General features: G+C 39.8%; 1 protein-coding gene across 2 annotated transcripts; it reads left to right on the plus strand.

Annotated features, from left to right (window-relative positions):
- Nucleotides 1-425: 425 nt before the first annotated feature.
- Nucleotides 426-11,299, plus strand: LOC129179110 (up-regulator of cell proliferation-like). Of its 2 annotated transcripts, XM_054771956.1 has the most exons (4): nt 426-449; nt 1,381-1,476; nt 4,508-4,583; nt 5,972-11,298. In XM_054771956.1, exons 3-4 carry the CDS (start codon nt 4,556-4,558, stop codon nt 10,621-10,623), a joined length of 4,680 nt encoding a protein of 1,559 aa, XP_054627931.1. In that variant the 5' UTR covers nt 426-449; nt 1,381-1,476; nt 4,508-4,555; the 3' UTR covers nt 10,624-11,298. The 2 variants fall into 2 exon arrangements, with proteins under 2 accessions (XP_054627931.1, XP_054627930.1); XM_054771955.1 differs by lacking the exons at nt 426-449; nt 1,381-1,476; nt 4,508-4,583 and adding an exon at nt 4,617-5,037 and having other exon boundaries at nt 5,972-11,299.
- The last annotated feature ends 1,304 nt before the right edge of the window (nt 11,300-12,603 follow it).

Genomic DNA, 12,603 nt, shown 5'->3' on the forward strand with positions numbered 1-12,603 from the left:
ATATTTTTATTTTGTCATGTTTCATTTTCAAAATAACTGAATAATAAATTAACACAATAAAGACACAATTTGGGAGAAAAGAAGTTGTTCTCTTTACACACAAAAAAGTACCAAAACCATGGCTCAAAACCATACCGTGGGTTACCTGTACTGTTGCACCCCTGGTAAAAATTACAAAAAAAGTCACAATACTAACGAAGCCAAATATCACAGTAATGATACTAACTAATCAACACATAAACACAACTATAAGAAACATACATATACAACATGAAAGATCATCAGCATGATCTCTTTCATTGCCAGTGAAAACATTTGCGGTAGGGAGATAAAAAAGAATGTTAATAAACCTGTTTTTCAGGATTATGAAATTCTTTCAGTTTCTATTTGTTGCCTTTAAATACCAGAGAAGAGAAACAGACCCGAGACACTGCTGGCTGATATGGAAGGTGAGTCAACTTTCATTGGTGTGTGGATAATAAGAAATATTAAATCATACTGTAAATAATAATAGGGGATTAATAAGTGCCGACATTTCTTGTTTAAGAGAAAAGATGTATCGTGAGCACAGGGCAGTCACATAATAGTGAAAGTGGCAGCGTGTAAGGGATTATTGGAACCGCACATTAAGGCTGAATCCCAATTCCACCCCTTAGCCCTTCCCCTTTTTCTTACCCCTGCCCCTTAAACTGAGGGCCAAGGGGAAGAAGCCACTAAGAAATGGTACGTAAATGGATGTAGGCAGATCAAAGTGTTTAGAATAAATGTTTTTAAACACAAAGTAAGGTGCATCATTTTCTACATTATTTAATTTCATTTTTATATAGCGTGAATTAACTTTTTTTTTAATAAAAGGAACACATTTTTACAAACTGTGACATTTATTGCCAAACATAGGCCTCTAATAAATAACAGCTTACAACCAGCACTAACATTAAAAAAAGAATAGAAAATGTATCCAATATACTGTACAAGTACATGTGAAATAGAAATAATAATACATGAACTTTATGAACAAGTAAGAAAATTTGTTGCTGATGTTTCATGTTATATTGTTATATTTCATATGTATATTTGATATATTTTCTATTTTTAGAACCGTTGTTAGTGCTGGATATAAGATGTTACAGTCATCCCTCATTTAACATTGTTAATTGGTTCCGTACCCGGTCGAGATTTTACCATTATTAGAGCCCTGTAGACATGAAATAATATGCCTATAATTACCTTTGTACTCCTTGTACTTTGTTTACACAACATTGTGCAACACTGATACGCAGGCTACAGGATCACTGCAGAGACATAGCTCAGAGCATATAGCAAGCTACTGCGCTAACTAGTTAGCCTCCAACTTATTTGTTCTAAATGTGTTTCAAACAGAGTGACAAACAAGGACAAAGTAAGAAGCCAAAAACGTACAACTTCCACACGGAATGGGAGAACATGCCATGGAATCCATACACTGTTGTATCGAAGGTACTGTAATGTTTCATCAATGCAACATTACTGATGCCTAGTGACGAGAATACTACATATGACTTGTCCTGCAATATTTTTTTATTCATAATAAGCCATAGTCCACCATAGTTGTGATGACAACCCTGACCAAAACAGCAATCGTTTATTAATAAAAACATTTTAAATGACGGAGCGATGGTCCGACGGCGATGTAGCGAGGGACAACAGTATTTACTAGAGACCGACCATATATTCCGGTATGTAAGCCACTACTTTTTTCTTAAATTTTGAACCCTGCCACTTATAGAGCAGTGCGGCTAAGTTACGGCTAAATTCTAATCTTTTGATATTGCCTTTACTTCAGAACTACTACAAATTGTTGAAATACTGTGCTGCTTACGAGTCAGTGAGGAAACGGTACGTCTTTTTTTGGCAGGAGCCAATCACGAGCTATCAGTGCAATCGCAACAAGCTTGTCAACCCATTGGAAATGGCAGGAGATCATCATGTATAACAGTATACAATATACCAGTCTGACTCATTGTGTCATCTTACTAAGAACACTAAACTCATCACATGGCAACTTAACACTCAAAAGGTATACCTGAGAAATATACAAGCATGTACCAATACGAGTTCATTGGGGCGCTGCAATGACGTCAGCCTCCCTCTGGGCTCCTCTGGCTCCCTGTGGTGGATTGTCCATCCATTTTCTATGCTGCTTGTCCTCCAATGTAATGCATTATGGGAAAACTTTAATTTCCTTTATATATTGGTACATATTTGTATATTATTAGGTACGCCTTTTGAGTGGGAAGTTGCTGTGTGATGAGTTTAGTGTTGTTTATAATATGACACAGTGAGTTGGACTGTTATATAGACTAATGACGTCCGCAATCTCCATGGGTTGACAAGCTCATTGTGAGTTTTTTCAAAGCTTATGACGAGCTTCTGTAAAATAAAGAGCTGTCTGGTCCTCAAGGACTCAGGCGTGCCACAATATTCCATTTTATGACTTGGACACATGCGATTTATACACCAGAATTTACAGTATGTTTGGCAATAATCACAGTTTACAAAAATGTGTCCCTTTTATTCAAAAACAATGATTTCCTGAGGTAGAGTACTGTCAAACCTGTCTATAGCGGCCACTGAAGGGAAACGGTAAAAGTGGCCGCTATACTTGTAGACAGGTTGGCGGCCATTTTGAATTTGTGCGCACACTTATTAACATGTATTCACAAAAAGACTGGAGCAAAACCAAGAGACATAGGGGAAAACGCTCTGTTGACACATAAACAGGTAGGTAAATCTAGGTAACAGCTCCTGTGAGGAAACTAGTAATATCAATAACAACAACGAACCAGCGCCGCACATTCGACGGCGTTGGCCTTTTATCCGCCACAAATGTTAATTGACCACCAGGCATGAAGCGGCTGCCTCTTCCTCCCCGGCAAAGCCACAGCCCGCCAAATAAAAGCGCAGGACAGGGGACGCTCGCTCCTGTCCTGCAGAACGTCACAAATTTCCATCTTTGATTTTTTTTTAAAAACACGATTTTAAAAGCAAGAAATAAAAATTTTAGTGAACGAGCCCGAGGATATATGTAGACGATACGCATGAAACAATCATGAATGGGTGTGTGCGTGAACAATTGAGTGCGGAGGAGTTGCGAAGATCGTCGTAAACTAACAATACCATCGCTCCTTTCTTATTGAATGGGCTTCTAATCTCTAATTAGTCGTCAATTAAGTGATATTTTAGATGTTTTATTCAGGTATTTTGGCTATTTTAGAATCTATTCACGGCATTGCAAAGTGGGAAGATTACCGTTTTGGCCGTCATTGAATCTTTTCAGGGCGGCATTGCAAAGTAAGAATACAGCTTTTTTATGTCGAACTAGGAACTAGAACTACCACTATATGCGGTCAGATATTGACCGAGGGATACAAAATGGGTGGCTGGCCGCGTTAGACAGGTGACTGCTATACACAGGGTCTATAACACGTAAATTTTCTGCGGGGGATTTTTCAGTGGCCGCTATAGGCAGGTGGCCGCTAAGACAGGTTTGACGGTATACAAAAATTAAATAATGTACAAATGTATTCACCTTACTTTGTGTAAAATAAAACATATATTATATACACTTTTTGCATCTGCCTACGTCACAGCCAGCAACCGGTCCCATTTCTTAGCGGCTTCTTCCCCTTGGCGGTAGGGGTGGGGGTAAGACGAAGGGTAAATGCTCAGGGTTGGGCTTCAGCCTAAGTGCTTTACGCAACACAACCTGCACTTGGTGTTCCCTGCATCTCCCGTGGCTGCTTTTTTTCACCGGAGTTCAGCAGCTGGCGCAGTGTTAATGACCAAGCAGAAGCTGGAGTAATTCTACATTTGACCAAAGTCATTTTAGATTTGCCAGATCAAAACACGATGGCTGCATATCACTTGTATCAAAACATGTGAAACTAATGTCTATTTCAGAAAGTCATTTCTTCCTGGTTCCACACGCTCAGCATCATGGGAACTGTAGTTCTGTTAGCGTGAACATAAAATTAATCTACTGCAATCTGCAATTTATTTGACATGGGTCTTTACATAACTACATGTTAACAAATGATCAGTAGTAATGCAGGCAAATGCTGTCACATTTTACATTTTAAAATTTTTAGTCTTTGTTTTAATTTGTGAAAAAAAAGTTCACCAGTTGAAAGAATCATGATTACGTTATGCAAACAAAGTTAACAAACATTTCCAAATGTACCTGCATTGTTTTGTGACTCAGTTAAATTAAAATCTCAGTTTTTCCAGCCCTATAGTTTGTCATTGTAGTTTTCTTAAAAGTAATGTTTAAATGCCGTCTTGTCTTGTTCTCGTGAACCCAATAGTGTGATTCATCTCGTCTCATGACACCTCAACTGAATAACAAAATTCATTGTTTTCTTTACATTAAACTTTCAAGCATAACGAATGTATCGCCAACCGTTTGTATAAAGGGATGAAACAATATTGAAAACCTGAAAATCTAACCGAATGACATTGTGGCCTACAGGTACTTAAGGACAAGGGACTTCCGAAGGACCATCAGACCTAGGCTACCATGAGCGCTGAAGGACAAAAGCCAACAGGTGCATTCCTACTTTGATTGAATACATGCTAGTATGTATTAATAAAACATTTTAAAATAAAAAACCACTGCACCACTCTGCCTTTACAAAGAACACTGCATTTGGCCACCAACTCAAAAATGTGTTCAGGTAGTGGGCAGCAAAATAAAAAGCTGTTCACAGAATAAAGCTGGTACTCTGACTTGTTGAGAAACAAAGCAGATTCGTACCAATCATAATGGGTTTCCAAGTATGAACAATTATGGTTGTACAGTAATCCCTCGCTATATTGCTGTTCGAACATCGCTCCTTCACTATATCATTTGAAATGAGTGTGTGTTGTTTTTCGTGAAATGTGAATTTCTCTTGGAGATCAATAAAGTATCTATCTATCTATCTATCTATCTATCTATGTCACGTGGCGGCTTGCAGCCGTGTGATTGGATTCCAAGATGCAGAGAGACACCGGTGGCAAGTAAATGAGTTTAATACGCTTTGTTGTGAAATACAATAATCGTCCAAAAACACAACCCGGGCGCAGCCACGGGGAAATGACAACATAAAACTCTACACCAAAAATACTAAAGCAGGAAAAACCCCAAAATAGCAAAAAGGCTCGAACAGAGATCGCTACACAAAAATGAGGGCAGGGAAAAATAAGAATACAAAAATACAAAACGAGGTAGATACATTAACGAGCAACAAAAACTAGATACACTCAAACTAGGAGCACTCGGCAAAGAGTGTGTAGCAAAAATGACAAAAACTAGATGAAGCAAAAGAGATCCATAAAGCAAGGTATGAGAGTCAAAAGGTAATAGCTAAACAGCAGAGCTAGAGATAATTACTTAACAACAAGTCAAGAATGTAACAACAAGTCTAGAGCATAAAGTACTTACGAGAACTAAGCATGGCCAGGATAATGGTAGCGAGAGCATAAGGATCAGAGCATGAAAAGACAATCTGGCAAATGACAAAGCCACAAGCAGGAGCTAAATAGTCCAACGCTGATTGCACACAGGTGTGACAGGAAACTCCTCCCCTAGGCAGGCAAGTGTGCTGCAACGAGAAACCATTAGATGGCAGCACCGCAGACATTCAGACTATGACAATCTATGTATCAATGTATCACGGCTTTTGAAATCATAATTAATTAATGATTGCTGTTTTGTGGTTGACTGTGGCCTATTATTAGTAAAAGAATACTGAAATATGCTCTAACTATGAAAGTATTCCATTTATTAACAATGACTCACATATCGCAAAAATTCATTTAACATGGTCGGGTCTGGAACCAATTGACAGCGATAAACGAGAGATTACTGTATTGGTAATTATGTCAGATGTTGAAATACATTACGGAGACAGTTAACAGCATTTTTTATGTTAATCTTTTTTTTTTTTGACAGTTCTGTTGGAGGTCCTCTCCAACCTTGGACTGGAGAAATATTATCCCAACAAACTCAGTCTTCAGTCTGTATTGGAAGTCAACAAAAGCAGCATATATGAAAAAGCTGTTTTATCAGTGGATGAAATGCCATTTCATTTCCTAAGAAAACTGTTTCAAATCAATGCAGGGTGCAGGAACTGTACACGTTCATTCAGCAGCCATGATGAAACTGATGACAGCCTTGACTTACTGGACCTTTACACAGCATGTAATCCCTCAGAAAACACAGGTCATCCTCTTGACCTGATAGTAGGTCTGTTTCTTTGTGCCGACAGCTTCTTGCAGCAGGAAATGGGACTTAAAATGTCGTTATGCCAGTTTTCCGTCCCGCTGCTGTTGCCCCACACCGACAACAATCAATGTACCCTGATGCTATGGGCTCTGAGAGAAATTGTCAAAGAGTGGTGTCCACATGATTTGTCTCAATCAAGAGGATTTGTTGAGGACAGCATTGTCCAAGCAAGAATGCCGTTCTTTTCCTTTGTGAGGTTAAAAAACTGCAGTTTATCCAAATCTCAGTTTGTGAATCAGATCCTCAGCCGTGACCAGCAGAATCACAACATGTTCATACACAGAGACATGGAAGGAGGAGCACTGACTCGAAAACTGTCAAATGGTTTGGTGGAAGTTTGTTGGTTCCTCCCTTGTGGGAGAGAAAATCTGGATGTATTCCCAGAACCAGTTGCATTTGCTAATTTGCGAGGAGGCATTTGTGAGTCACTTGTACAATTTACTTTTCTTTATGAAGTGTCCAATGCAGTCTTCATATTCCTGGACAAAGTTGAAGAAAAGGAGCATCACATTCTGAAGGCTCTGCAAGATGCAAAATCCAAACTCTATTTTGTTGTTCATCGCAAAGAGAGTGTCGCTGAAAATATGATGTCTGTCCAGAAAACACTGCAAGAATTGGCTGTACCAAGGAGCAGTGTTAAAATCAAAGATTCAAGGATAAATACAGCAGAGTTTTCAAAAAAGCTATGTGGAGCCATCAAGACCTCACTGTGTTCCATAAAAAACACAATGAGTATTGCAGACATGCGAGAAAAAGCAGTTGAATTAGGTCTGTCTGTGGATGAAAACAAAACTCTTGAGCAGAAAAAAACTGCTGAGGAGATCATGAGGGGGATTGGTGTGCGAAGTATACCACACTACAAAAAACAACAGCTTCCTTTGCAAGGAGAGAACTGGAAGAGATTATCACAACTGGAGAAGAAGGAATGTAGAATTGGCGATGTTGGCACTGATGCCGTTGAGCATTATAAAGCTCAGCTACAAGAAGAGAAAAAGCACATTTGGGAAGAGCAAAAACAGCAAAAAGCGTCTCAAGGAATGCTGGCTTTTATTGAGACCTTATCAACGAGCAACAGAGAGAAAAGACATTTTTTCTTGAAGTGGATGAAATTCAGGTTTAATGACCATTCTCGGGACAAACTGACGAGCCTGTGTAACAAATTCAAAGAGCAATGCAAAACAAAGGATGCCAAACTCATTGCGGAGGTTGATCAAGCCTTGTTGGACAGCTCTTTAGGGGTAGAGCATTACATGAGAGAAATGGGTCTTCACTATGAGGTTTCTGTGCACTCAGATGATAGCACAAATAAAATGTCCCATTTGCCTGAAGTAGCTGCTGAAATGCTGTTGGATGGTTATCCATTAGAACTTTTAGATGGAGTTGCTTCAAACGTTCCAGAGAAGTGGGTGACAGCCGTGTTAATGGAACTTCACGAGAAGGTCGGGGGAAAGAGCAGGTTGTTAGTACTAACGGTGTTGGGGGTTCAAAGTAGTGGAAAATCAACCCTTCTCAACACCATGTTTGGTGTTCAGTTTACTGTCAGCAGTGGCAGGTGTACAAGAGGGGCCTACATACTCTTTCTCAAAGTTGGAGATGACACACAACAAGAGTTGGGATGTGACTTCATTCTCCTCATTGATACTGAAGGTCTGAAATCGCCTGAGCTCGCACAACTAGAAGATAGTTATGAACATGACAACCAGCTGGCAACCTTTGTCATTGGTTTAAGTGATGTTACCATTATAAACATTGCAATGGAGAATGCAAACGAAATGAAAGATGTCCTGCAAATTGCTGTTCATGCCTTCTTGAGAATGAAAGAAATTGGGAAAAAGACAATTTGCCATTTTGTGCACCAAAATGTTGCTGGAGTTTCAGCTCATAACAGAACCCTGACAGACAGACAACATCTCTTGGACCAACTCAATGAAATGACACAGATTGCAGCTGACATGGAAAGACAACCTTTGATTCAAGCGTTCACAGATGTGCTGGACTATGACATGGAAAACAACAACTGGAACATCCCAGGACTTTGGCATGGAACCCCTCCAATGGCACCAGTAAACACTGGTTACAGTGAAGCTGTGTCAGAGTTCAAGAAAAATCTTCTGGAGACGGTAGGAAAACAAAGGCAATCCTCAGCCACAAAGATCCCAGACTTTGTACAATGGATGAGAAGTCTGTGGAAATCAGTGAAATATGAGAACTTCATCTTTAGTTTCAGAAACACTCTTGTGGCCCACGCTTATGACAACCTGTGCAAAGAGTTCAACCAGTGGGAATGGGAGATGCAAAAAGAAATCCTCTCCAGACTGACAGCAGCAGAGTTAGAAGTTGTAAATGCCAACAACGAGGGTGGATTGGAAACATGGAACACGTTGGTCACGCTCAAAAAAGCACAACTAGCTGAAGAAATAGAATCACAAAAAAGCAAAATGAAAGAGAAACTCTCTGATTTTTACAGAAAGAGAGACCGACATGCAAACCTGATGGAGAAATACAAAACTGACTTTTTCAATAGCATCACAAGCCTGTCAAATGAGATTCAACATTCCGTCAATGCTAAATTGGAAGGATCCCTTGAGCGAAAAATAGCTTTGAGAAAGGCACTGGACATAATACAGGAGTACTGTGGCACGATTGAAGAGAGAGTCATGAAGCTTCTGAGCAAATGCAAAGACACCCAACTGTCTGATCACCGACTGCGAGAGGAGTTTGACAAAATGTGGGCTTCAGCTACTGCCAATGTACCTACACTGAAAGAACAAGATATACATGCATCCATTCTCACGCAGCTGAAGAGGAATTTATCAAACCGTAACGTCAGTGAAGACTTACAGCACATTGAAGACCTAAAGAGCTTTGGAAGGGACACATTTAAGACAAGGATTGACCATGTTGATTCCTTAATGAAGAAGATGAAATATATGTGGACACAAGCCGAGTTACAGATGTTTGCAGACAATGTGATTGAGACATCAACACAGTTTGTTGTTGATAAAACCAAGTCAGATGATGATTACCATGATTCTTTGTCAAGGGATCTGCTGCAAAGGATTGATGAATCCCTAAATGAAGGTTATAAGTCTCACAGATCAAACATAAGATTTGAGATTGACCTCAAACTTCATATCTGTGGAATTGCCGCCAGAGAATTCCTCAAAATGCACCAAAGATTCTTGTCAAATAATGACCCCCGAGCTCAGCTGGAAAAGTACAAGCATCAATACTTGTCAGACTTTCTGGATTTGTACAAAGAGACAGATCATTGCCAACGCAAAGCAAATGATTATGTCCAGTTTTGTATCAAGCCTGCCATTGAGGATTACATGAACAGAGCTTTGGGAATTGACATTGTTGATGACATTTTGACAAGCTGTCATTCTGTGGAGTACAGTTCACGCTCCTGTTTCCAGCACAACATTCAGAAAGAGTTACTACTGAAAGATGACTTTGAGGCTTTTGTCAAGTACATTCGTCATTACGAAATGTATGTTAAGGATTGGATATTTGACCAGGTCTTACAAAAAATGCGAGACAACACTTTGTGCGAATTAAAGCGAAAGAAGCTGGAAGTTGTAGTTACCAAAATACTCAACGCAATGAAGGAGGCCTCAAACATGCTGTCAGATGACAATGAAAATGTTCCAAATCTTGTCTGCAAAATGCGCAAATATCTGATGCAAGACATGGCAATATCAGAGGAGGCTGAAAAACGCACTTTGTTTCAGATCAAAAGCACATGCCAGTCATTCACACAAAGTTTTACTGCATCCTTGAACACGTTAAAGAAAACACTTCATGTGGAATTCTCCAACATTGAAGACATACCTGAAACCCTAAATAAACTTGCAGTAAAACCACAGGATGAGCTCTTCAAGAGGATATTTGGATGTGGACACCAGTGCCCATTTTGTAAAATTCCTTGTGAGGCTGGAGGCAAAGAACACAAGAAACATCATGCTGCTGTGCATCGGCCACAGGGGCTTGGGAGATACAGAAACGATGACAATAAAGAACTGGTTGAAACTCTATGTACAACTGATGTGCAGACGGATCATGAATTTATCTTCTATGATGGAAAAGCTGAGCAGTGGGTTCCATACAAAGAATACACTACCTACTATCCTGACTGGCACATTCCTCCAGATGCCACAATAGAAGCGTCTGATTACTGGAAGTTTGTACTTGTACGCTACAATAAGAGATTTGCTCAAACGTACGATGCCAAGCCAGCTGATGTTCCAGAGGCCTGGACGTACATCACAAAGGAGCAAGCCCTCAAGGGTCTGAAAGATACTTTCAACATGAGTTAATAGTATGGACTGACAACAGTAGTAAACATGCTTGGTGTAATGTAGATTTATAATAATAAATGGATTACATTTCTACAGCACTGTTCTCGGTCCTCAAAGATGCTGATAATAAATACTGTGGAACCTCAGTAGTGTCCGCTGTGGTTAGTGTGGTGTCTTGCTGCTGCATTGTGTCTTTAAAGCCACTTCAAGAATCATATCTTCAATAAAGGTAAACATAACCTTAATTGTTCATTTATCCCTTTCATTCATCATTTATATTGATAATGGTAATGGTTTAATTTTATTTGAACCTGCATACATGTTACAATGGAATACATTCCATTTTGCAGTTCCACATGTCCAAAAGGAGTATTGTATTTGTACTTTATTCATCCCATAGTGGGGAAATTCACTTGTTACAAGCAGCAAGCAAGATACGCAAGTAAAGAATACAATGTAAAGAATACATATTGACTACAACATGGTTCAGGTGGTGCAGGTGTTGTAGAGCCTGACAGCGGTCGGCATGAAGGACCTGCGGAACCTCTCCTTCTTACACCGTGGGTCTAACAGTCTGCTGCTGAAGGAGCTGCTAAGGGAAACAACAGTGTCATGTAGTGGGTGAGAGGTGTTGTCAAGGAGCTCGCTCTCCTGATCAGCCTATTGATCCTGCTCCTGTCCCTGTCCGTGCTGCTCCCTCTCCAGCAGCCCACAGCATAGAAGATGGCTGAGGCCACCACAGAGTCATAAAAGGTCCGTAAAAGAGTCCTGCACACACCAAAGGACCTCAGTCTCCTCAGCAGGTGGAGGCGACTCTGGCCCTTCTTGTAGAGGGCGTGGGTGTTGACGGACCAGTCCAGCTTGTTGTTAAGGTGAACACCCAGGAATTTGTTACAAGAGACTCACATTTCCAAGTCAGCTGTCCATACACTTCACTCACCACAGTTCCCACACACATATTTAGCAAGTCACAACTCCAAACAGAGAGGGGTCGCTATTTTAATTAACAGGAGGGTGAATTTTACACTCCACAACACTATTACAGACACAGAAAGGAGATATATCATAATGAACATATCTGTTGATAATGTACATTTCTGCATTGCCAACATATATGGTCCTAATGTTGACGACCCCTCCTTCTTTCATACCTTCTTTTCCTCTCTCTCTGCACATTTGGACTCAAGTATGATCTTGGGAGTGGACCTCAACTTAGTATTTAATCCACAAGTGGACAGGTCTAGCCCAGCTGGGAGACATCGTGAGTCTCAATCAACATTGATACTAAAGAAATACATGAATGATTTTGGTCTTTGTGATGCTTGCCGCTCTTATCACCCTACTCACAGGGAATATACTTATTTCTCACCAGTGCACCACACCTACTCTCGTATTGACTACTTTTTAACGAGCAACTCAATCATATCAGACATTTCAAACATTTACATACACCCTATCACCATTAGTGACCACGCCCCAGTCTCTCTTTTTCTCACTAACCAAACTATAAGCGCACCTACTAGATGCTGGAGATTAAATATAAAATTCGGCAATCGACTTCCTAAAATACTTTGAAAGAGGGTGGACAATGTTTTTAGACTTCAATGACCAACCCGGTATCTCGGCTAGTATTCTCTGGGAGACAGCAAAAGCAGTAATGCGCGGAAAAAACATTTCATATTCATCATATAAAAAAAAGAAAGAGAGATTACTAGAATCAAAGTTGGAGAAAAAAATCCAACTCCTCGAAACAGCTCAAGCTGACTCACAAGATGAGCATATCCTAAGTAACCTAAGAAAACTGAAACTAGACTCAAAATAAATTACTGATAAGAAAATTCAGTTCCAACTGCAAAGACTACGTTTGGAAAAGTTTGAGCATGGCAATAAACCCAGAAAATACTTACCTAACCAACTAAAAGTCAATAAAGAAAAAAGCTCTATCTCCTCCATTAGGAACTCAGGAGGTCATATCACTCACCTCCCGGAGAAAATTAA

The sequence above is a fragment of the Dunckerocampus dactyliophorus genome, chromosome 3, assembly GCF_027744805.1.
Source record: "Dunckerocampus dactyliophorus isolate RoL2022-P2 chromosome 3, RoL_Ddac_1.1, whole genome shotgun sequence".
Taxonomy (NCBI): domain Eukaryota; kingdom Metazoa; phylum Chordata; class Actinopteri; order Syngnathiformes; family Syngnathidae; genus Dunckerocampus; species Dunckerocampus dactyliophorus.